At 39.0% G+C, this 27,637-nt stretch overlaps 1 protein-coding gene across 1 annotated transcript in view; it reads right to left on the bottom strand.

The window, feature by feature from the left end:
• Positions 1-27,637, bottom strand: part of LOC310934310 (coiled-coil domain-containing protein 172-like) — a gene marked incomplete at both ends in the record, with an annotated part of 46,779 nt that overhangs the window by 12,639 nt on the left and 6,503 nt on the right. Inside the window, one exon of the mRNA XM_083898004.1 lies at positions 20,473-20,560. Coding sequence (XP_083754130.1) covers positions 20,473-20,560 — 88 coding nt within the window. The remainder of the gene's footprint in view (positions 1-20,472; positions 20,561-27,637) is intronic.

Here is a 27,637-nt window from a genome sequence, read left to right on the forward strand (position 1 = left end):
ATCAAAAAAGCAATAAAAACATGTAACCTAACCGTTTGCGTAAATAGTCTGTTTATTTTCAGCAATAACGTAAACGAATGAATACAGCTGTTTCTGCCGCCGTCTGCGCTCTGCTCCGTTTCTCTCTCTCCACACATCCATACCCACAATTTTATAAATTCTTTCAATACTATAAATAAATCTGTATCCATACAATATATAATATATGTAGTATCCATATATACATGTAGTACTTGTGGGACTGTTACAATGTTTGGAGATTTGACAGCCATAACTCTTTAGGGCTGCGGTGAGGAGGCATTTCGTGGGTGGCAAAACTTTGCGAGATAACGCAATATTTGTGAGATAACGCAATATTTGCGAGATAACGCAAAAAACTTTTTTTTTTCCTCCATGTCTCTGTAACAAAGTACAAATGAGGTAATTTCTCTACTCCGTCCTCTTCATCAACATTACAGATTCCTTCACAGCCACACAATCCCATGATGTCTTTTTATAAAACAGTAAACCACTGCAGCTCACGATCATGTTTTATGTCATTAAGCATCTCATGATCTTTTCACCATTTCTTTATAAAAACCCAATAAAGCAGTTAATCTATAAAATTACTCAGCAGACGCACTTCTTATCTTTCAGTGGTTGAAATGTCTGGGAAATAACCACAGTTGTTACATATTTGCCACTCGTCGCCACACCACAGCAAGGTACAGTATATTATATTATCAATAAACAATAGTAAAACCAAGCAGTTTCTTATATAAGTGTTGGTGGAGTGTAAGTCACATTTTACCAATGACAACATTTGCTCACATTGAATCCAACACCAGCTGCTTTTGCTTGCAGACAAACAATTAGTCAATTAGCCTTGAAGCTTCAGGTGGTGCAATCATCTGTGTACAAGCTGACATGGTGCCAATTTTACTTGTTGGTGTTTCCCCCTGAGGTTATAAAAACTACTGCTCACCAGCAACGCACACTATTAGTATACAAACAGAGTGCCAGAGTTATTGTGTATTGTGTCCGTATATTGTGTGTTACAGTGTGTCCGTAGCTAAATAGTGTTCATTTATTTAAACTATAATTCCACCAACAAATCACACATTGACAGGCCATGACTATTTCAGTCATCATACACTAGCAGTGTTGCCAACTCCTCAGTAAGGAAAGTCGCTATTGGCTGTCCTAAAAGTCGCAAGAAATCTCTAAGTGACGTCATCGCCTAGTTTGTATGTATATATATAATGTCTGATATGTGCCAAATGCAGTGATTTATCTTTGTGTGCAACTGAGTGAAGAAACATTTTCCTTTACATCCCGCTTTGTAAGCCAGGGCCGGAAAGGCCATTAGCAGCCTAGACACTGTCCTCTCTGCTCTGACTGCAGGCCAGGGGCCTCATTTATAAAACTGTCGTAAAAATTGGCGTACGCACGAAGCACAGAAAGTGCTTACGCACGTCCTACGCCGATTTCCCTTTATAAATCACAATCCACTCTTAATGTGGCGTACCTGTTTGCGGGTCATACCACGCCCAAGATATGGGGGAAACACATTATTTCAGACTGTTTACCTGTCTGCCATAATTTGTATCCCCCCATATTATTGGCTAGAATAGAAGAAAGCTGTTCATAAAACCAGAGGTTATAGAGTAGTATGTGAAGTATACATAAAATAAATCATCAAACAATGCTGTTGTTAGTTTTAATTTACTTGGGTGAAAGCAAGCGCACCACTGTTTCTCCGCCTCCACTGTTTCTCCCGCTGCCAGGGGAAACACTTTCTGTCGGGGATACCTACATTGGCACAACACCTGTCGCCATAAACCCGAGTGTCGTGTGCACTTGGAGCGGGACTGGCACGGCGTGGTTTCTGCGGGTGCTCCTCTCTAAGGATGGGCCCAATGCCGCACACAGATCCAAGAGGAAGCTCGTGGGAGTCGGAAACGGCTCATCAGCCACTCATCACTGTTGGCCAGTCGATCTTGCTGGTCTCGGAAGTTCCGCTCCCTCCGTATCCTTACGTTTGCCACATCCTCTAACAGTGCCAAAGCAGCCATTGTGCGCCATTACGCATTGTGAGTACCTGCCTTTATATGCCCATCGATTAGGTATCTGCTACACGTGTGAGAATTACCCTGATATCAGTGTAAACATAATTTGCCCTACTGTTGTGTTACTATTGTCCTAAATCATATGTTTCCCGTGCACTCCAGGGAGTTTTTTTGTTTGTTTATTGTAGAAATGTGATTGTTTTTATCCATTTATTGCAATTAAACTATTCATATATGAGAGGTAATATAACCATTTATTTTACACAATCAGTTTCACACATTTCTCCCGTTTCACACATTTCTCCCTTTTCTTTCTTCTGCCATTAGTGGCGCAGTTTCTCCTTACCCCAGGTATATGCGTACGCATGGGTCAGAGTTGGCGTGGAGGACCACACATTTTCCCGTCAAGTTCTCTTTTTATAAATCCCACGGTTTGCGTAGAGAGTGGCGTACGCCTTCTTTTGTGCGTACGCAACGTCTATAAATGAGGCCCGTGGACTGCTGCTGAGGCGACTGTGAGACTGACCAACTGTGAGTGCTTTGGGAGGGGGAGGAGATCCCAGCAGCACCCACTGCTTGTTGAGCACAGTAACTGAGCACTTTTTGCAAATACTTACTCTACATTTATATTACATTTGCAGACTTATGTTTCTTTGCAACTTACCATTCAATGATTGACTGTAGACGGAACAACAACAAAAAAAGATAATTTAATATTTTCTTGACATCTGTCACTTTATTATATAAAACCTATACATTTTCATACATTTTTCAGTAAATTCAAATAATTATATTATTTTATATTTTGGCTTTTCAAACCCCTAAGATATAAGGTGATGCAGCTGCCCGAGCAAGTGAGCAGACTAAGAAAACTATTAAAAATGTTAATTTAAAAATGTTATTTTAATAATGATAAACTCAAAATAAAATATTCGGGCATTATTTTATGTTTGAAGTCTTTTGAATAATGTTCAAAGCACACTTGTTCTGGCAGCAAGAAGACCCGAGATTGAGCCCCGGTTGGAACAAGGGCCTTTCGGCACTGTGTTTGCATGTTCTCCCTGTGTGTGCGTGGCTTTTCTACGGGTTTTACAACTTCCTCCTGCAGTCCAAAGTTTATGCACGTTTTAAATAAAAGTAATGTTAATAGATTTTTAAGACCTTTCAAAATTGTATTTAAGACCTTTTATGAGATTTTAAGAGAATTTAAGACATTTTAAGGCCTTAAATTCAAATTATTGGATTCAAAACTTTTTAAGACTTTGTAAGACCCCGCGGAGACCCTGTAGTCAGTGTAATCTAAAGTCAGTGTATGTGTCCCTTGGTTCAGGATAGTATGCCTTATTTTCCAAACACAGCAGCTTGGAATGACCACCTTCACCCAGTTGACATGCTGTCAGTGAATAAAGAGTCTGTGCTGCTGCTGCTTGAATCCCGGGTCATGCCAAAGTCAGCACTGCACACACTGGCAATTAACAGAAAGACAGATGTTTCATCCATTTATATATGATGTTCTTATTCATTAAGGTTAACATTTGACAGCAAACAAAGCTAGGATGAATGCTGATTTTCACAACACCATCTACAGTATGTCACACACACATTGTTGGAGACGACTGTTTTGTCTTTGAGACCAAAAATGATGCACAGTAACATGTTTGACAAGATAAGCACTTTTCCTCGACCACCCTGTGCTGCTTGCTGGTCATTTTCCTTCAATAAATTATGGTATTTTTGGTATGTATGTTGGTTATACTACCCAGCACTACTATACCTACAATAAAAACAATGGGTTCATTTCACCTTGACACACACACGCACACACACACACACACACACACACACACACACACACACACACACACACACACACACACACACACACACACATCAGTGGGGAGCCAGACACACACTCACAGAAGCCTATTGTGACTGTGTGGTATAAATGCGGTGATGAATGGTGTGTGTGATGGCAACACGCTTTCGTCTCAGTCTAACCTTTCTCAAATACTCCCTGCGGCAGCGCTCATCAGCCTCCCACACAGGCATTATTGTGTCGAATTAGCCAGTCTAGGAAAACTGCTACTCCGCTGTCAAAAGCCGCACAAAGGCAAGCAGTTGGAGGTCATTGGTATTCACTAGGACGCCGTGCTACCCATCTAGAAGACGATTCCTGTTTTGGGAGGATCATCGTTGCCTCTGGGGGGAATGTCTGAATGCCATTGCGGCTGATAAACCGCTAATAAGGTCTATTAGCTCATTTTAATTACACCTTTGCTTTTATCACAAGGCTGATTTATTTTCTGTAACACACACACACACAGTCATCACAGCAGTTGCTGATCATTTTGAAGGCACAGCAGATGTTGCCATGAAAGATTCTGGATAGAGACTCAAGCGTAAATACCGTCAGAAGCAGTGAGGCTTTAATGCGGATTACGGAGTTCAGATTATCATTTCAAAGAAAAAAGGCCCTTTATAACTAAACAAAAACCTAAATGGAGGGACGGTTCAAATTCATCTGTGCCTGTGCGCAAATTAAACCATTACATTGATGGGAATACCTTCTGGTGATTATAAAAGTTGACTGACGGATCCACTCAGTGTTTATATCTTTTCTCTGCTTTATTTTTAACCTGTACAATATCTTATAGAATTAGAACATTTCCGGTTTTCTAGATGGACGCGACTGAGAGAATTGGTGGTCTATCAATTCAGTCACTTTAATCAAATAAACATGCAGATTGCTCAGGCAGCACATGCACTGGAGTGTGAGAAGATCCACACATTGATGCAACAGCGGAGAACACACACCAGATGGAGAAACCATTAATTTATTCAATATTTATAAGATGCAAATATGAATTTATATGATTAAAAAAGCCACTGCTGCCCCCCCGAACGCCTGTTTCTATGCAGACATGTTTACCTCCTGCCTTCAGCCTGTGTTTAACTCATGTCCCATTAATTTAACAGGAAGTTCCCCTTCTTCCTTCAAATCTGAGGTTACGGCCTAATGACAGACACTGATCACATGCCTGTTTAACTGTTATCTGATATTCACTGTATGAGGACATGCTCACTGGTTGAGATACTACTGAGCTGCAATAGGCAAGATTACTAGATTGTTGACTTAAATCCACCAGATGTTATAAGTACAGTGTGTAACATTTAGTAACAATTATTGGTAAAATGCAATTCAGTTTGCCCACTGTGGGTTATTGTGAAAGCATGTTGGTCCAAATGGCCTAGAGAGCTGACCCAGCTCCTTTTTTATAAATATAAAAGGCTAATTCTGATTTTTAAAAAAAAAAAAATCAGGTGAATGTACAATTGTAAACAATTTAGTTCAGCCTTTAAAATACTCACATTTTGCGATCGTAGGCCTATGTCCTGTAACACACAACGATGACCATCAGTTCGAATCCCAGTTCATTCAAAGCCTTTCTGTGTGGCATGTTCTCCCGTGTGCGTGTGGGATCTCCCACAGTCCAGAAACAATCAGAGGTTAAATGGACACTCTTAAATGACGACAGGTGTGAATTAAAGGGTGAATGGTTGTTTGTCTCTGTCACCATTCTCCCTAGGTCAGCTGTGATTGGCTCCAGTTCCCCCACGGACCTAATTTTAGTACATTAATCTAGCGTGGCTAATGCCAGACCAATATCTCTGGAAAGGGAGTAGTAACCTTCCACGTCCAAGAGGTGATGCCTCTGTACGCAATTGGATAGAATAAAAACCAATTATCTGGGTGATGTATGGAGAGTGACAGAAGTAGTATCTAGTATTGCTTCTTTAGCCGCATTTCCACTAGATGTTCCTAGCTCGCCTTGGCTCAACACAGTTTGGTTTGTTTCCATTTCAAAAATGTTGTAACGGAGTGGGCGGGGTCATTACAGCAGGGCTGCATGAAACTGCCTTGACTTTGTTTTGCATGCAACACACACAAACTAGTGACTTGTAAAGCAGTTGTTTTCAGTGTAACTGAATCATTATGTCGGTTAATTAAAAAAGATTTGTTCAGTACTGCCTCCATGAGTGGACTGAAATACAGTGGTAGGGTTTGCCATGCGACTTGCTGCCAAATACACCAGACTCCTCTGTTAAATATTGAGATGTTAGACATTTCCCTGGCAATTCCCTGGTAGTTGGAGATTAAGAGAGCAGGTACTAAAAATAATACCAGGTACCAGGTACTCAATTCATAGGCACTTTAACTTTTACATTTCTGTTTGAAAGTAATGTATTTTTCAAATATTTATTGTCAGACAAATACAGAAATCCAACAGAGAGCATAGATCAAATTAAATTATATGCAAATGGAAATCTGTAGAAAAAAAGTCTAAAATATGTCTAAAAACACAGTCTGGAGAACATTTGGCTTTTCAGCTCCTGGGGAAAAAAAACCATGTTTGCTCGCAAACGTTGGTCACGAGTTTGATGACAAACACAGAGCAGGGCTTGTTTGGCACTGCCTGCTGGAGTGTTTCTTCTGTGGTCAGTCAGAGCTCAATTGGATGTGTGACTTCCACATCAACTAACCAGGGAAATGGCCTTTCAATGAGATGTCACAGAACATCTGTGAATTGTAACAACATCAATAAATAAGCAGGAAAAAAGACAGCTGGCATGTTGGGCAACCCTTCGCTTCCAGTGGTTTATTTTTTGTTGTTCACTCACTTGGTCATTTGCAATTTGCCTGGAGAGTCTGATTCGTCTAACAGTCCCCAGAACAGGAAAAGGATTATTAGATTAGTTCTCCTAAAGCAGTTTGAGGATTCCCCAGTTGTCGAGCCTTCCCTAGCTGTGGACTTTGGTTCAAATAATATTTAGTTTAACACTAAAGTTTCTATTAACCCATTCAGAAACCGTTGGACGCAGACATGATGAATTTGTCTTAATCCCGACAATTATTCACTTAAAAAAAAAAAAAAACCTTGTTTGGGTAGAGAAGATTCTTTTCAAAACTTTCACAAAACACATATTTATTTCTAATATTGCAAAGTAAATTCAAAGTAGTTTGATCTGAGGAGTTAGGGACAGGAATGTGCTCACTTATTCTAAGTTAAAGAGCCAACTGTATGGCTGAATCAAGGGAATCATCAACTCCTTCATGTTATTTATTCATGCTGGGTAATGAAGTGTGCAAATTGAATGTTAACACTGACACGTGTCAACATATGCGTCCTGGTTTCTGTGTGGTTTTATCATGTGATCTCATTGAAATTTTCTTCGGGAAATTAAATTATTATGGTTGACATTCATGTTCCCTGCTGACCGCAGTCCATGACATGCAGGATTCATCCAACCACAATAGAATAATTTAAAAAAAAAACATTAGTTTCATATAATATATGAAACTAATTGATAAAATGTGTAAGAAAATAGCAATATTATTGCTTTTTTCTTACACATTTTATCATTTTCTCCCTTGAAAATTCCAACAAAATGAGGATATTTGAATAAATCTGCCCTTAATGCCTTTGAAATAACTGCTGCAAAAGCTTTCCCTCACAAATTCGTTCAATGTCTGGATTTGCAATCATCCTTTTTGAGGGATATTGGCTTATGAATGTCAACCAGTGAATACTGATGTATTAGAATTGATATATTGCTTTGGAATGAGCTCCTTTTCCCCCCCACAACAGTCTGAAAAGAAATCAAATGAGTAATAGGAATACATTTGCTGCAGGGCTGGAAGAAGCGAGAATGTAGATGACTGAGCCTCAACCCACGCTCTGCTTTATTTTTAAGTGCGGTGTTCCTCTTCCTGATCGTTAAGGTCAGTTTAAAGAGTGACATCATCAAAAAAAAAGTTAATCATTGAGAGCCTGAATGAGACTTTAAAGATATCCTGACAGAGACGAGTGGCAGAACTCTTCCAGGTGCCATCGCTGCCAATCAGCTCACTCTGCTTCACATGTGAGAACTTAACTAGATCCTCCATCTCGACTCAGGCATTTTTATGAGCCTCAGAAGTCTTATTCAAATAGTGCTGATTTACAGTCGCATAAAGAGGAAAATCAACCCATAACTCACATATTGTCACCACCACATACAATGTAAATGCACAACAGATTAACTGCACACTTTACACAGCATTCAATGTTTGAAGACCTATTAACCCATTCAGATCCACTCTTGGTCATGGACATACAGTAGCTACTTGAGATGGACTTCTTATAACCCTGGCTCAGTGCATATCAAGCATAGAAATCCAGTGGGAACATAAAAGCAAAGCCATTTAGTTGGTCAGCAAACTCTTTGCGAACTTCTTTTTTAAAGCAAACATGGCTGACACAGGGAACACAAGTTGCATTTTTAATAATAGATAATGGGTGCAAACGACATTGTTTCTATTTAAACTACTGTAATATGTATAATGGCAGCCTTTGTAGAGCTGACTTGTCTCCTGATGTAAGTATAAAATGCTCATTCTGAGGGATACAAGGTCATTTTCACACCTAATAGTGCACTAGACTCGGTACGATTGGAGAGTGGGTTTAATTGGGGGGTTGCAACATTCAGCCGGTGCGAGTTTACTTTCCCACTGCACTTAAGTGAAACAAACTGAACCTTTAGAATAGTTACTAAACAAACAAAAAAAAAAGAAATAAAACTAAATTAAGACATCAAACTATGACAAACTGATACAAGGCAGTCACATGCAGCACCTGGAAACGGTAGTGAACGACACTGAGGAGCAGAAGTACGCGGCAGAATTCAGGGTGAGACAAAGCCGAATTCAAGGCGAGACAAAGCAGCAGCAGACAGCTGATCGTGACATCATCCAGGTCATATTTCCTTTAAGCCAGGTTGCCAACATTTATGTATATTGGGACCTAAGCCATGTGGCTGGGATCTATTGTTCTTTGTCTAGGGCCTGTATGCAGACAAAAGCCTGATTTGATTTTGACCGAACCCTCATTTTGTAAACTACTGGGTTTTATGAGGGGGGGGGGTCAGGATCTTTTAAGTCTCATTGGCCTTCTCTGTTTTATGGCCCCTCCACTGGTAACCATATAAAAGCAGAAGACAGACATTATTCTCTCTCTTGTTCTTCTTATTCCTCTGGTTTGTTCTCTGGCCCTGGGCCCCGAGTACATATGTATATAAAATAATATGTTTAAGCGCCGCGATAAAAGAACTCACAAACCTTGTTGCCGAGTATGATGCCCGCACAACACATCGGGGGAGAGAGAGAGAGAAACTCGCGCTGCTACCGGCATTCACCTGCAACCACCTCAGCGTTAGCCGTGAGGCACCAGGCGGATTAATGCTGATGAGAGAGAACGGACACTTATCACCTCAACAAACAGCACACTTTGAGCGAGGCGTGCAAGCCCAGCTGCTCTGCAGTACAAGAAAAGGAACTCCATAAGCGCACAAGTAGATGAACAAGAGAAACGTGAAGCAGCATACAATCCTACTCACCAAAAGCCAAACACTCCGACCGGAAGTGACATGACAGGAGTGCAAAGAGCGAAACAGGGGTATCTGTCGTATTTATATGTGGATTCAAATTGACTATAATGCATGCGATTAAACTCATCCATGCTTCTACACCCTGCTTTGTGCCATGCATTTGGTTCACTTGACGCAAGGTGAGACCAACAGGGAGGACATGCAAACTCCACAAAGAAAGGTCCCAGACCTTTGGAACCCAGCACCTGCATACAACGTCCAGAAATGCATGCCCTTTTGAAGAAAATTGGAATCATGTGCATGTAGCATTATTCATTTATACTTGTTGGAGAGGTTAGAGCAAATAGACAGCAGGGGTCCTCATAAGCTTCCACAATATCATATATAGTTGATATATAATCATTAAACTCACAACATCCTGCATGTACAGTTCAAAGGATGACAACAATTCTTTGTGATATTTAGTCATTTCCTCTTCTTTGGGCTTCTCCCTTTATGGGTCAACACAGCGGACCATCTTTATCTCCAAACTGTTCAACCTGAGCTGTCCCTCGATTATGCTAATTTTTAATCCTGTCCGTCCTGGTCACTCCCAACGAAATTCTCAGCATCTTCAGCTCTGCCCCCTTTTTTTTAGATAGATATTTAGTCATTTATTGAGTGTAATCATGGACTCAACTCTGTGCATGTGCTGTATAGGTTTGTGGATGAAGAGAAGAGGTCTGGACGGGGGAAACTGGGCTACAAAGATAATGGCAGCTCTCAAGGACCACTTTAAGGACTTATCTTAGCTCCTCAACTCAAAGATAAAGAGGTAATTCCGCGTTAATGAGCTCAATCACTCTTCCCGAAGGCTTCAATAATTCATTGGATTTCCAGAACATGAGCCATTCATAATGAATAACGTTCGCAGTGAATTATTCAAAAAGTCATCCTTACTGACTTACAATGTGGATCAGGCACGCAGTGTGTCTGATGCTGTGTGTGTCAGCTCATGGCCACATTTTTCTGTCCAAACACGACCGAGCCTGAGAGAATATTAAGCAGACCCGACAAGTCTCCAGGATGTTTTTGTGCAAGACGGACTCAAACCAAACACCGTTTTCAATATACTGTTCTAGCACTACTCAGCTTGACCCAATTTGACTAAACTCGGTTTGGGTAACACAGCGTTGCACTTTCTATAGATGCTGGGAACCCTGTTGCGTTGGTACTATTGGACCTCACCGCAGCTTTTGATGCAGTCCTTATCTGAAACATTATGTAGGTATCCGTGGTACTGCTATAAAGTGGTTCACCTCTTTGTGGTCAGCCATGGCAAAACCGGGAACAAGTAGGCCAGATTATTAGTAGCTATTTACAGATTCTGGAAGTGTGATTTCTAAGCTTCCCAACAATGTCTAACACATGTAAATCAGATCACATTCAAAGATGTGGTCATTTGAATGTAGGCACTCCTCAAACTCCTTAAGGGAGAATTTTAGCTTCAAAGATTTACACCTTCTGGGAGTCAATAGACAGAATCTTCACATTTACATAGCACAACCCCCTCCTGGTCAGTGAAACCACACCTCTCGGTATGAGTTACTTCTCATCACAGAAACTGGAGAACGGATACTATTTTGAGCTACACTGCAACACAGAACAATACATTTACAATACATAAAAAACTAGACATAATAACCTCTTAACATCTGAAATGAAATAACTTGAAAAATATATAGGACGGGGGTCGCTTATTCTGTTGTTATTTCTTGTCCTTACACTTGTGTAGTCATATTTCCATCATCTGTTTTTGTTGCTTCATAAAAATAATTAAATAATACAACAAAATATATACTTAAGAGTTAGAAGGATCAAAGATAGATACATATTGCTAATATCAAATCAAATGAAATACATTTAAGTCGCTCTGTCATGTAGTGTGGATGGATCAGTCTGTTACTCAATGAGCTGATGATGTACTAACTCTGAGCTAGTTGCTAAATCATTAGCATCACAGTCAATACTTCATACACAAAGCTGTGTCATTCACACCTTATTCAAGCACTTCAGCATTTTAAAACAACAATACTGAGCGAGCCAGAGCCGGCCTGAGGCAAACTAAGCAGCTGCTTGGGGCCCTTCTGGTGATCGGGTGATTCAAGTCCAGTATCACCACACACAGTGTTTCACTTTAAATATGAAGGTGCAAATTAAAGGTGGGCCATGTGATTTACTCCCCCAATGCAAAAAAAAAGCAAGAGTGACACTGGTTTGGAGTAAATAACACAGCTATAATATAGTTAATGCAATTTATTGAGGTACAAATCAAATTCAGCTTTTGAAACCATAAATGTTTGGGCCAACCATGAAGCTACTGAATAACAATGGAGCCACATAACGTTCTGAAACGCACAGTGGATTATTAAAAAACAAAACATGTTTTACTCCCTTTATGTGACTTTGAATGAAAACTAATGTAGCAATAGATTAACAATGTTAACTCATTGGCTGCCAGCCATGTTCAGAGCAGTTGGAGGTGGCAATCTTTATGGCTTTTATTAGCACAAGGTTTGTCTATTGTAATGCACATTTTGCGGCTCTACCTGGTTCAAAATGCAGCTAAACAGTGCAAAGAAATCACCCGTTTTATATCATGTTAATTGGCTGCCGGTTCATTTAATAACTGATTAAGATTTTACTTTTTGCTGTTAAAGCCATTAATGGCCTCACCTTATTTAGCAGAGATTTTAGATACTAAGATACAAACGGTTTGGTGACCGTTCCTTTGATGTTGTTGCTCCTAAACTCTGGAACAGGTTACCTCCCCTGATTTGCATTCGTTCACTGACCTGGGACTGTTTACCTGGAAAAGTAAGCAAACACATTTGTTCAGAATGTCTAAAGTCAATAGACCAGCATTTTTTTTTTTTTTTTTTTTAAATACCAACCAATATACCAATAACAAGTAAACAACCAAAAGTGTGAAAACAATGACATCATAGCTGCTGTCGCCAATGTCTCCTTGTGTTCTTGAGTTTGCGCACAGCACAAAAGTATTCTCCATGTCACGGGGTTTCATTTAAAACATTAGATAATCTTAAAGTCAGTTGCAAAAGAAATCAGCACAGACAAAACCCAGGGAAGTCCACATCTGTGGATGGAGCAAAGGGTCATGTTACATAAGATGGATGTGGGAAATGCCAACAGAATATTTGCCAATTCTGTAAACTTTGCACCTATAGCTAAATAAATTCCCCCATATTTCTTTTTTCAGTTTAAGGGATTCAGAGCTGCCATGGCAATGAAGGTCGTGTTCATTTGGCTTTGTTCAGTAACAGGTAATTATTTTTTATCTGTTAATTTATCTTTTTTTTTTTCAAACAGGTACTCAAATGTGAATATTTCCTGATTTCTTATCTCCTGTCTAACAAAGAAATAAGAATGAGTTTCCCCTTAACCACAGTTTCAACTGCTTCTTAAATGTTGTGGTGCTTGAGCACCAGTGATGGACATTTGTCACCATGTTCTAATATTTTACAGACCAAACATCCACATTGATTAATTAATTAGTTGTAACCATAAACAGGCGGTACATGTGATGTTATAACTTTCCATAACATGTAACATGATATTGGTCTATATAGGTTTGTTTGAAATGATGTATATAATGAAATGTGGTTAAAACAAGAAACTATGTTTAAAGTTGAATCCCAGATTCAGCAGTTATCTGTGTGTGTGTGTGTGTGTGTGTGTGTGTGTGTGTGTGTGTGTGTGTGTGTGTGTGTGTGTGTGTGTGTGTACGTGCGTGTGTCTGTCTGTTACAGCCTTAGCTTTCTCCAGTGGGAACGTTGTTAACCAACAGGAGGCAGCAGAGTGTGAATGGAGTGCACAGCACACTGCTGGACTCCTGCAGTCCTTGGGAAATGCGACGGATCATATGCACAAACAGCAGCTGAACGGTAAGAGGCTATGACCACACACACAGAGAGAGAGGTGTGTGACTATATCAGTGTGAGGACATTCTGACCACTCTGCACTTCTTGACAGGCGGGTTGGTTGTGTCAAGTGGATAGCAGAGGCTACAATGAATGGTTTCCACAGAGTCTAGTTGCCCATGTAGAGCAATTGATCACATTTTGTCAGGATGCTGTACATTAGGGTGAACTCCACCTGGAAAACAGGGGAACTACAGTTCTTCTGAAGATGTTCTCGTCATAGGTTCTGATAACGACACCGGTGTCGTTTTGGTTGCCGTTTAAAGTCCCAGCTTGAGATTTGGGGTTCATTGTATTTTGTGTACCAAAGGTGAAATGTTTGACGCAATGCAAATAATTCTTGCATCGTTATTGCATAATTTCCCGCAAAAAGCTACATTGCCGTTAGCATAGCTGTCACCATGAATCTTTTTGAGCAAAAACGTAATTTTGTAAATTTGAGTGCTTTTTGGGAAAGCACATAAATGGTAAATTATATGTATTGATCTTTTTCTAGTCTTGATTAACCACTCAAAGCTGCTTTACACTACAGGTTTGCCATTCACCCATTCACACCCATTGAGTAACACATTCATACAGTGCGTTTTTCTATCACACATTTTTCATATCCATTCACATGATGCCATCAGGAGCAATGTCAAGTGGGGTTAAGTGTCTTGGCCAAGGACACATCGACATGTAGACCAATGGAGCTGGGAATTGAACCCACAACCTTCCAGTTGAAGGACGACCACTGAGCACCATTGCTCTATTATTTTTATTTAATTTGGATAAACTGAAATAGGGACCAAAGTAAAAGATAGAAAATAACAGCTGAAACCTAATTGTTTTCTTCCACCGATTGATTTGTTCCTGGTGCATCCGTGATGACACAATTCATGGGTGATATAGGGGTGAAAAAATCACCAAAAGGCAGAGCAGTGTTGTGGGAAATAAAACAATTCAAATCAACTATTGAGCATTATTTGTTTCTTTGCAAATAGAGTGTCTGTTGTTTATATAGCACATCGTTACATCATCAACTTGTCCGTGTCTATGTAAAACACAGCCGTTGTTTGTCTTCAGGTCACAGAGAGGTGACAGTCTCCAACCGCAGTTCTACCACAAGTGCAATAGTTTATTTTTGCAAAAGGTTAGATTAGATTAGATTAGATAAAATTTAATGTAAGAATCCCAAATTGGGAAATTAGAGACTGGGATTACTGGGAAATTGCATGTCTGCATAACATGTTCAATGAAATTAAAAAATAATGTTAAGCATGCAAAGAGAGTGAAAGTTATTTTTCCATTACAGCAGCCACTGGCAATGGGAATCGTCTGTTTCTAGAAGGTTCAACTGTGTTCACAAACCCATGGGTACATTTGCAATTTTTAGTGTAAAATGGGCTGCAGACAGCCATGAGATACAGACATCCAGTCCTGCTGAAAACGTGGCTGTCATCGGGGGAAACATCATACGAGAAAGAAACAAAGACAAACACAATCCTTCAAAATTGTTTAAAGTTAAGTTTTTTGGGGATAATTTCATTAATGTAGTACATGAAGCACTTGAGCTTGATGTTAAATTTGTTGTGAACAGGAGTAAGGATGCGATTATTGATCAATTATTATTAGATTATAGATAGATGAGAAAATGTGTAATGTAATTTAAACAAACTTTAACATGACTCAATGTGGGTGTATATGGATGTGCGTGGAATGGTTAATATAATAATGTAATGAAACGTGGCGAAAACAACAAGCTATCTATAAAGTTGGATATTAGGTGGAGCATTTATACCCATTTGTGTGTGTGTTACACACTTAGACGTATCTGGTGAGAATGCTACTGACCAACAGAAGGCAGCAGAGTGCTCCTGGAGTCCAGGCCAGACTGCTGCACTGCTGCAGTCTATGTGGACCCTGACTGATCTACTGTACACAGAGCAGCTGAAAGGTAGGGGGATGTGCCTGTGTGTGTGAGCAGTTTTGCATGCTTCTGTGCTTTTCATTTCTCACCGTTCAAAAAAAGCCACTCCGATGTCTACTCATGTGTGGCCCCTCACTCTGTCAGACAGTTGCTTCCTCATCCCCATTTCCTTCGCTTTCTGCTTCGCAACTTCTCATGAAACTTGAGAATTTGCGAGACCTCCTGATTCTGAGTACTCCGGATCAGTGGCCCTGATCTTGCAAGGCTGGTAGGGGTAATCGAGGCAGGCCCCCATTACAATGATTCTGAAGCTGTTGAAGTAGGGTAAACATTCTGCATAGTTCTGCTAAAATAACCACCTTAACATTTCTACCGAGCTCCACGATGTTGCACCCAAGATGAAACAATTCATGCTTAGATGAAAAAATAATTTCAGTGCAGAGCAGTACTGACAATAGAAATTATGTTAATCAGCTTTTTTCTTGCTGGTTCACGCGTGATCACAAATATCGGATAACCTAAAACATTTTGCATGAAATGGGCTAAAGTGAACGCTTGCTCCCAGTACAAGATTTTTCACCACATAAAAGAAAATCCCTGTTTACATCTCAATATCTTGAGAATAATGTTATAATATTGAATAATCTTTTGTTTTACTCAAAAGACTGCGGGGCAAATAAAACAAGAAACATTGTGAAATGTCTCATGATATTGATTCATGTTATTTTCACCAATATGTAGATTGCCATCATGCAAAGCCAGTGGAATGCCCTGCTGCTGAAGTGCCCAACAACGGAGGGTTGGCATGTGTCACAGTGAACAACAAACGCTACTGCAAACCTATGTGCAACTATGTGAGTTATTGACATGCGTTATCATAAACATAATATTGTGTATTTTTGCATTTGTTCATACAAAATTGTGTTGGAATAACAACAGTACTTGTAGATGATGAGTTTTTTTTGGGGGGGGGGTTCACAGGGGTATGACTTTGCGTTCATCAGGAAAAGCAGATTGTATGAAGAATGCAGTAAAGAGACAAGATATAAATGGAACACACAGTACATTGGTGGAAACAAACTGGCAGTGTGCAACAGTAAGAACTTCTTATGAATCTAAAGTATAAACTGCTGGCTTATTTCCAAGATGTAAACACAACTAACTTACAAAGATCACATTCTTATATTCTCTACGTGTTTCCACCAACTCACACACTGGAAACTCACTGACTTTACTTTCTGCTCTAGAAGAGTCAATTCAGGTTTCAGGAGGGGCATCAGCATATTTTCCAAAAGATCGGGACTGTCTCATTACCAAAGCCCAAGATCTGGACAGCTTCATCGACAACATTACCGCTGAGCTGCAGCTCCAAGGAATACAGGGAAAACCAGAGAATGCCTGTCTTTTATGTGGAAGACCATGATGTTAAAAAAAAAGTATAAATGTGTCTCTGACCTGAAATAAACTTTGGGAAATTTGCATAAAAGTTACCGTTTTTCATATTTCAAATGGTCCATTCTTGATTTTTACAAATGAAACTCAATCTGTATACATGTAGTTTTACACACTGGTTAAAATGTGCATGAGCACTGCCGAAAGCCGGCGATTGTGAGCCACATCAATAAACTATTTCTGTTCAGATAATTGTGCAGAAGTCACAAAAAGACATATTTCCAAATTTCACAAATTCAATCCAATTTTGAAATCCGTTGTAATTATAAAGTAAGATTTGTATGAGAATGATTCAAACTTACTCGTCACACCAATATATGGTTATAATATATGGTTATTCTGAAATATTATTGATTATAAATACATTTTTATTTGGCCTGTGTTTTCATTGTAAACATTCCATAAGGTGGCGCCATATCCCCATACTATGACAGTGAGATCACTATTTTGACTTTTCCCTCACCTTAAAAATAAGCAGGCAACAGTTAACTTTAATGCAAATAATGCTTTTTTTTAAATAAAGATGTTACCACACAAGAACACAAAAACACAATATATATAGGAATAATAAATGTAAAAAATGTATATACTACTACTACTAATAATAATAATAATAATAATAATAACAATAATTAGTTTGCTTTCTGAAAGACAGCACACTATTGTCCTCCTTAAGTTTTCTTATTCCTGTCAGACAGATTTTTGGTCAGCTCCTGCTCCTAGACCTTTTGAGATATCTCCACCAGTCCAACTCTGGAATGTCCGGCCGCAACCGGTGTAGTGTGGAAATTGAAGATAGTGTTACTGACCCTTGTCATTCTTCCGCCATATTGGATTGAATAGAAGATGAAACTAAACTTTCACAGGTCACAAATGTTGTCCGATCTTCACGAAACTTAATGTACGTGATCCTTGGACCAAGCCTCACAAAAGTTACCAGAAGGATTTTTGATTTTCGGAAGCATTTGCCCGTCACAGCCAGACACAATCGGCAGCGTAGCCGGCGAACCGGAAGTTAGCTCATATATCAGGAACGCTTCCATGTATCGAAACCAAACTTTGTACATGAACTCAGGACTCCAATATGAGGATGCACAAGGTCTGAAAAAAAATTAATTCATATTTTACAGACTTATTTACATGACCACAATAAGGCAACTGTACTCCATCATCACTGCCCCTACACTATCTGACCATTTGTTGACACAAGTGTAGCACTGCCTTGCCACACATCATCAGGATCATGGGGTTACAGGTACTGAAAAAGAATCATGTGCTATATATACCCTGCAAATTCAATACGTTTCACAGTCATGGTGTTCAAATCTAACTTGTTTCATTGTGATGATAGTACAAAAGTTGATAGGAGAGTAATATTCCAATGTATACATCCATAAAAGCATACACATTAATATATTTACAGAAGATTATGTATTATTGTGTTGCTTTGCAGTGTTTAATGCATTCTGGGTAGGCAGTGGCCATTTCACCAAAGCTGTAACTATTACCCGTACAAACATTAAGTTGCTTTGCATCCACTGGGTAAAACAGGCATATTATATATATCCATAGACATCCTTTCCTGTTGGGCAACATTTGAGATTACATGTTGAACCTGGCAGTAGCGAAAAAAGAGGTTCACCTCACACTTTTAATGTTAATGCATTTATACACTAGGTGGCACTGTTGTGTTACATTTCACATCTAAATACGGTTAAATCATTACAATTACTGTAGATACTTTGATATGTGCTGTGTCTACAAATCGAGAAACAGCTGTTGCAAGCTGAAATGCACCAGAGCAAGCACACTCTGCAGTTCCCCCGGAAATTCATTCTAGTTATTATTATTATTATTATTATTATTATTATTATAATATATAATGTTTATACAACTTTGTCTCCCTTTCTGTCTGTCAGTGGCAGCAATGTGACAGGCAGTGTTTTGTTTTTGGGGTCACTCACTCAGTCAGTCGGCTGCACTGTGCACTTGGCTCCTCCCCAAAGTTGATAAAGAAGATGCCATGAAGGCAGCATCGATAATTGCATATAAAAAAGAACGACTCGTAAAAGGACAGTTCACAACTGAGCATTTCATTCAGATCAGTACCAACCTACCTAACTTCGAGGGATGGGAATCACAGGGAGACATTAAGTAGCGACACCCGGCAAGTGAAACTGGCAGTGACCTTCATTTGAAATATCAATATAAAGTTACGCAGTGGAGCTTTAAAGTTAAAAAAAATGTTATGACCTGTATTGGCTTTGATTCGGTGACAGTAGGCTTCAAAGTAGCAGCCGAGGAAACACTCAAAGAAGGTATTAACTGATCATAACACAAGAACACTTAGCATTAAAGACACTGTGCAGATAAACCACAGGAGGAGTGAAGAATGTGCCATCTCCTCGTCTTCATTTCACTAACAGCCACTCACTGACCGTTTATGTGAGTATCTATTAGTTTAACGACCCTGAAGACGACAGGATTAGAGGAGTGAGGTTAACCACCCTGTGAGCTGTGTCTGCGTGTGAGCAGACATTTGGCAGAGGACAAGGTTAAGACGTCCAAATAAGAATGCAGGTTCTCATTAGGAAGCCATTGACATTCCACTCATTGCATTAAGAATCAGTCTAATCAGAGAGAGGAGGACCCTCAAAGTGACCTTCCAGGGTAGGGCCAGCAATAGTAATCAGCCATTACACAAATAACTCTATGCAGACTGAGGAACTAATGGTGATGAACTGTAATATCATATGTCTGACACTGGGTGGCAGCAGATGATATACTAATATACCTTCAAAAATAAGTCTGACTTCCTATTATTGCTGGTTCAGAGTGAAATAAAAACACGTTATTCAAAGATAAGACACGACATTACAGAGGGATTCATGTAGATGGAGTCCATGTACAAAAGCATAAATAATTAAATATTTTGTTTTTAAATAATAAGCACATAAAAAAAATGAAATTGCCACATCCTTAAAGGTTTTCAAGTGCAAATGTGGCCTTTTATTTTAGTACATATTTTTTAAAGTAAAAGCATAATGTCAATGCTTTAATTAAACACTTTTTCCAATAAGATTGAATTATACGATAGCTCATATATCCTGACATGTTCAGTGCTATGAGATGCTGTTTTGATTTTTGTACAAAAGGGGGCAGTATAGACTAATTAATTTCCCCAGCATTTTAGGGACTTTAAAACAAGGTAAACTACAGTATGAACAGTGTATTCATAAGATAAGGAAGAAGAAAATAGAACATTGATGAATGAATTAACTTTGTTGTTCGCTTTAGCTTTCATCAACATGCCAATCATGTAAGGTCAATTTGAAGAATAAACAATCCTCACAGATTACTATAATTACAGCACAATAGTTTAAACCACCTTCTCTAACTACAGAAGAATAAACTTCCTGTTTCATCCCTGAGCCAAACCTAACCCTGCTTACTTCCGTGGCTGCTGTCCAGCTTCTGCAATAAATAATATAAAAAGACAACGTGAATGAAAGCCCACAAAGAACAACTAATGATTGAGCACTGTTTTAAACCTACAGCAGAAAAAGAAAGTGCAACAACTCATCTTGTGAGATCGTGGAAGGATGCAAATTAAATAATCGTTTGGGTATTTTTGTTCACCTGAACAAAAGCCACTCACCGACTGCAGGAGCTGTATTTCTGAGCTCAGTGCCTCTTGCAGCAGTTCAAGTTCTCCATTCTTATGTTTCTCCAGCTCCTGCCTCAATCTGGAGAACAAACGAGAGGAACATCAGTGACTGAAACCAAGAGAAGGTTATAAAAATGAGATTCAGCATTCTAGAATCATACAGTATGTTTTTTTTTTTCTCACTTGACTTATCGACCTTGTGTTTGTGTCATTATATCGACAATAGTCTTGATTTTATGTAATGGAATGCATGAAATTTAAATAAATTAAAACAATTTCCTGCTGATAGAAAAAAGATACAAAAAGATAAAACTTACAGTGCAGGAAGAGGCGAAAAGATTTACAATTAACTATTAAAAAAGTACAAAACAACATAAAAAGAATAGAAGTGATAGTCATAGCCATAAAAATTACAATAATAGACTTGAAAGTAATATTAAAACAAGAAATGTGAGTCTGCAATTTCCTGTATAAAAGAATAACATTAAGCACACACACAAACGGCTGTATGTTTATACTATTATAACAAAATGGAAGAGGAGAAAAAAGAAAAATAAAATAAAATAGAAAAGCTATAGAGTAAATTACAATGAGAAAAACAGACATGGACAAGAGCAATCAGTTATAAAACAGCATAAACATGCTTTTTTTTTTTTTTAAACGTGGTATTTAACAGATTAAACGTTTTTTTCTTTTTAAAGTAGAATTGACTGTTTTGATTGACTAAAATTTGAAACTGAAAAACCAAATTTTGATTTTGAGCTAAATTCTTTCTTTTTCATTTGACCAGGTCAAGTTTACATGACTGTTGATTTATTTGCCAGAATATTTCCTGGTTAGCTGGAAACTTGGGACTTGAGGAGGTCTCGTGAACATATGACAAGTAGATATTTGACGATATTTCTGACGAATATGCTCCCAGAAAAATAAACCAGACAGTGACAAAAAGTGGAGGACACGGGTATAGGTGTATACAAGATGGAAGTTTACACAGATGGCTGATGATGACTTCATAGTGTCAAGTCTTCTTTAATGATGCCTTTGTAATTTCTAGGAAATCAGATGAAAACAATGGTGAATTAAATACACCATTTATATGCTTTACAGATAATTTTACATGAAAATGTTATCCTGATCACTCTCCCCCAGAAATTTAATAATTACAAAAACACAGGACTAGGTTTTGATTTGTGCTCATTAAACAATAAAAGTCAATACAATCATTTCAGGACAGTTTTAAAATCCAAGAAAGAAGATGAAGGCCGCTGTTCCTCCGTCACACACACAAACCAGCAGTTGTTTCCATCATTAAAAGCAGTCTGCTTTTATAGCCACAAAGTAAATATTTCACACTGTGATTTCATAAATATACATGAACTTGTATTAGCTCAGTTTGTCTCTGGAAAACCCATCTGTCTGCAGTCATCATTATTTACTACCTTGGATTTAAGTGGTATGGCAGGTGTGAAAGGGATCTATACAGAGCTACACACCCAAGTCTGAGACACGCTCCCACTCACTCTCTTTATTGGAAGTTAATGAAACAGTATAACACACCCCTCTGAACAAAATTGCATTTTGCAGTCCGAACACCAGCAGCAGTTTTTTTAAAAACTGAACTCATCACTGTCAAACTCGCAAATCACATTTTGAAGGTGTTCACAAAGAAGGACCTGTGTTTCGAGCAGTCAGACAGTGTTGTTTTTCACAGATTTTTGTTAAAGAGCCCATATTATACCCTATTACCCCAAGTTAAACTAGTTCCTGGTGCCCTAATGAACATGTCTGTGTCATGCTTTAGTCAAAATATCATAAGGATAAAGCACAATAGCAGTTCAATAACCCTGCCAAAACAGCCCTTTTCAGAATGCTCGGTTTTGTGCCCGGTCATTTACATGTGAATGAGACCCAGGTAAACACACACCCACTGCTTCCAGGGGAGTGTCGATCTAACTTACTATCCACAGCCATACTGTCGCCACTTATCATCTATTGTCATGCAGCGTCGTCACAACCCTCGCTCCATATACCCCATAGTAATGTCCGTTTACCCGTTGTTACTGCGTTTCACCGTAATGCATAGAGTGACCACGATTTTGGCTTCTCACAATCATAAAAACATTAGAATCGAAGAAAAACGATTAATGCGCCGCACGGCGCGGCGTGTATGTAAATTCCTATGCTAGAAAAAGACCTTGAATGCACCAGTGTCACTGCGGCTGAAAGTGACGTGTGTGGATCAATAATGAGGAGAGAACGTGGAAACACGACAGAAAGGCAGCCTTTGGTTGAGAAGAAATGTAGGACAACATCTACATCTTTCTGCAGTGCTTTCAAACGCGTGCTCTTCATAGTATTGATCCACACATGTCACTCGCTAACTGCAGGCACGTAACTGGTGCGTTCAAGGTGTTTTTCTAGCATAGGAATTTACATACACGATCAACAACAAAGGGCTTGTAAAGATTGTGAAAAAAATTTTCATTGATAAAATATATCCACTGGACACAAAAATCCTCTGAGGCTGGAAGTTTGAGTAAAACACCCTCGCCTGCACTCTCGTATTTCACAGGGACAAGGGGGAGCTACAGTGGAGCTGTGAAGTACTCTGCCTGGCGGGGTGCCAACATTCACAGTGAAATGTGTCGCTATGTCGTCATTTCGAGGGAGGTTTAAACATCGCATGTTTTATCGCCTATACTAAAGGCCACATTATACTTCTCCGACTGCGTCACCACGGAGACGCCTCGAGCCTTTATACTTCTGCGTCGTGACGGACACGCGCTGCAATTTCCCACCCGATCAGTAGGGGTCGATGCGCAAGGTTGTTGTGCTTCTGGCTACAGTGAGCAATGGTGTCCGAGAAAGAAAGAGAGAGAAAGACTGTTGTTGTTGAAACAGTAGCCGTTTCTCACTTTTCTGTGTGACGGAACGCAGTTTTAAGATAATTTGAGGCAAGAAATTGGCCATTTAGAGTCTAAACATGTGCTGTGTGTGTTAAGATATGACGTATTTATAGTTTGGCAGCGGCGTTATCGGCGGGGATCAGCTCCGTGTCTGTGGACGCTCGGTGCTCACTGTGAGCCGGCACAGAGCAGCTTCGCTCGGCCTGTCCTGAGGACCAATCGCAGCTCTTGCCGTCTCCGTTGTCCCTTGACGGAGTAACGGACACTTAAAAAATATTCCGTGCAGCCGGAGACGACGCAGAGACTCTACAACAGGTTCTGCGTCGACGCAGAGGACTCTGCGTAGCCTACGCAGAGCACTTTACGCAGGAGTATAAATTGGGCTTTACACGAAGTGGAACCACTAAAACATGACTGAGTCTTGTTTTTTCACATTTTGGGGACTGGTATGGCCCCCTGAGTCCCAAATATCAGTACTAAAATGATTAAAAAGTTGATTTAGCACAATATGGGCCCTTTAAATTTATTTACATCATTAAAGTGAAACTATACAGTTTTGTTAATTTAACAGTTATTCCGATGGTTAACTGGCTTGTTACAGGGAGATGAGGGGCTGTCTCCACTCCCCCCACTGTCTGTTAGCAGAAAACCAGCCTTGCAAGAATAGAATCACTTTTCCGGGGTCCTCAGAATCAGGAGGACTCGCGGAAATTGCATATGACTTTATGGCACTACACACAGACACAACACACAACATATGTACTCTGAAAACTGTGGAAAAGGCAACCAGAATTGCTAAATTCCACTTTAAATGAGCACTTTAAAGTGAAAAAAGAAAAGAAAATCATGCAGTGATAAAACAATGAAGAAAATCCTGCACACTGAATATAAAAACAACTGCTGGTGAGCAATGCGCTCCAGCAGCAGCCACCCTCCTCCCCTCCCCCGCTCGCTCTGCACACTGAACACTTTTTAAGAGACTGTAGCACTCATTCAAATTGACATGCATTCAATTTCCAACAATCAATAAGCCAAGAGTTAAAATATGTGTTTCAAAGAGACGCTGCTGCTGTTGCAGTGGCTGAAGAAAGGATTGATGGTTTCACTTCAGAATGGATCATGATTATAAGAAAGAGAGAGAGAGGAGGGGAGCTGTCAGGGAGTTCATCCTTCCAAAGCTACATCATCAGCACTTCCTGAAGCTAATAAGCCCAGGGTAATGAAAGACCTTCTATGTTTAATGAGGCTGGCGGATGAACAGAACATGCTAACCACATGCATGATTTAAGGATGAGGAGAGACAGAGGAAGAGGAGCAGGATTGAAAGACAAGTAATTCAAGCTGCGAGCAGCGTCAAACTGTTTACTTCTTACAATCCTCCCACAAAATCAGATGCAAATCTGGGTATTCGGTTAAACCAGAACTTTGCCGAATTGTTACCCTAATTTAACAGATTCATAGTCATTGTGATGGTTAAATGTCTTGCAAGATCAGGGCCATCGACCTGGAGTCAATAGACTCAGGAGGTTTCCAGAAAAAAACTGCTTCATGGCACACACACACACACCCTAGCCATATAAGATCAAGGCAGCGATTGTGTTATTTCAGATGTACATTATGGCAGAGCCGACAAAAAGGAGGATGAGGATACGACTGACTGACCGGCTTTTTACAAAATGAGAATTGATGATTGAGCATTGAACATAAACACATATATATACGTATATATATATATAATTTATTTATTTTTTAACTAATTTGAAAGTGTTTGAATCAAATCATCCAGATACATGGAGTTTATGTCGATTACTTACACATCCATACTATTGTAGCAAAGACATTATCCAAAGTAGTGGCATCAGCAATAACAGTGACCCTTCCCTCCTGGAACACTATTGATCTTAGGTCTTCAATTAAATAAAGGAAGTCTCTTTGTGCAGAAACAATGTGGGTCAGCACCAATTCATATTCTGCACATGTCCATACATCTTCAAATTCTGTTTCTTGTTTCATATTTCTGTGCTTCAGCACCTGAATGTCTGTCGGTCATTTTATTGAGCTATTTAGAAATGTGTCCTGACATATTTATCTCAAAAACTATACAGATGAACAAACAGTTCAGGGGATTTAATGTGAAAATGTACTGACACATTTACCAGCGCTAACTGGTGCGTAACATGAACCAGCCAGAGACACGGAAGCTCACTGTTAGCAGTAAGTGCAAGTATAAAAGATGTTTCTCACTAAACAAAACCAAAAATCAAAACACCAGCTCAAGTCTACAATAATATTTAAGAACATGTTCATCTCTCGACAGCCCTTTCCAACAGGAAACAATCACTTTGAAAACCAAATTCCATAGAGAAAATCAATTTTACATCCAGGCACACATGATTTGTTGACACTGTTTCCTCCATCACCAATAATAAAAGTACCAAATGTTCTGTGATTAAGTGCTTTTGCCAATTTTTCCAGAATAACTTTCAATATCTGGCAGTTTTTTTTACAATTTACTGAATGTTGAAATAGTGTATTAACGACTTAAAATTAAGAAAAACAAAATGTTTTCGAAAAAACACTGTAGTTGTACACAAACACCAGATTTTGCGTGTTAAATTTGAATATTGAACAGTATAAAACATATTTAAAATAACATTTGTTTGATTCTTTGTCTCATGGTGGAAAACAGGCCAAAAAATGGAATATATATACAGGCGTTTTTCCCACTTTTCCCCTTTCTGGCAGACGAAGACGCTGATTTCTGATTCCTGCAACAGCACGAGTGAAATTACCGGAATAACCACACATGAGTTTTCAGAAACCGTTGGAATGTTTTCCGATCAAAAACTGTCAAGTAAATAAGGTAATGCAAAGTGTTACAGAGTTAAATTAGAGTTTAAATATATCTATATATTTTTTTTTTTTTTTTGCCTATTCATTATGTGATGCAAAAATGTACACATTTGGATGGACTGTAAATTGCTGCTGTCCTATTAAAAATGGTTAATATCATGACTCAGCTCAATGTGTGGTTTTCCAGATTCAACAAAAACAGGTTTGTTTGTTTTTTTTCTGTTAAAGCTTGATTTATAATTCCACTAAAAACCAAACTGGATTAATTTGTTGGTAAGTCGCTGGATAAGCAACTCTTTGCATCTCATTTGTTTCCCCCACATCAATCACATAAGTGTTTTTTTTTTACACTTGTTGACTGAATGAAATACACTGCAGATCAAAGCCTTAATTAAGCCAAATGGTCTTAATGCTCTGTTATTTACACTTCTGGAGTTGGACTCCTGCCACAGTGATGCAAAAAGAAAGCAAGAGAAAAAAACGGAATACTCACAGATCTGCTCAGCACTTTTAACAATATCATTCACTAGTACCATTGGTAAATAACACCTTTTATGAAAGAAAATGATCAAACAAGCTGGTGGCTTGTATTGTGGTGTGACTGTAAGGACAGGAAAAAACATTTCATCTGCTCATTACGGACAATTTAAAACATAAGTAAACTCAAATTAGTGCAATATAACTGCATTATATGAAAGATTTGGTGTACATTTATATGACATTGATTATATATTTTTCTTGACCACTTACTGTTCAGTGCAAGACTGCAGTAATGGTAATAAAGGTGTATGGTGAATTGAAAAGAGGTTCACATTCATAACAGTAGAATATTAAATTTTTCAATGCCCCAAACTCTCAAATAAATATTGGCAAAACAATTGTGCAAGTAATGTACAAGACATATTTACTGTATTAACTGAAAATATAAATAAACAAAAAGTTAACAAATGCTGGCACAACAATATAATGAATTTTATACATTCACTGGCTATAGGAATTTTATTTTTCTTACATTAGGCAGTGCAGCCTGAAGCCAGTGTAGGTGCCCCAGGATATTTATGCCTTATTTTCCAAACACAGCATGATCTTAGAATGACCACCTTCACTCAGCTGACCAAGCTGTCACAAAACCAAGTGTCTGTATGTGAAAATAGGAAACGATGGCTCCTGACTTGTTACGGTACTTTATTGTACTTGACAAAATGACTACAGCTGCGTGGAATAAGTAATATTCCTGAAAATAACATGAAATATTACTGTAACGTGTTAGATAACATTGTTGTTTTCTGCAACGTTGTTCTGATCCGAGGAGCAGTGGAAGCGTGTGGTATTTACACCAGTGCAATTGCACTCGGCAACTGCAGGGGCTTGTGTGATTAAAATCTAAAATGTTGCCT

The sequence above is a fragment of the Microchirus variegatus genome, assembly GCF_963457635.1.
Source record: "Microchirus variegatus genome assembly, chromosome: 11".
NCBI lineage: Eukaryota > Metazoa > Chordata > Actinopteri > Pleuronectiformes > Soleidae > Microchirus > Microchirus variegatus.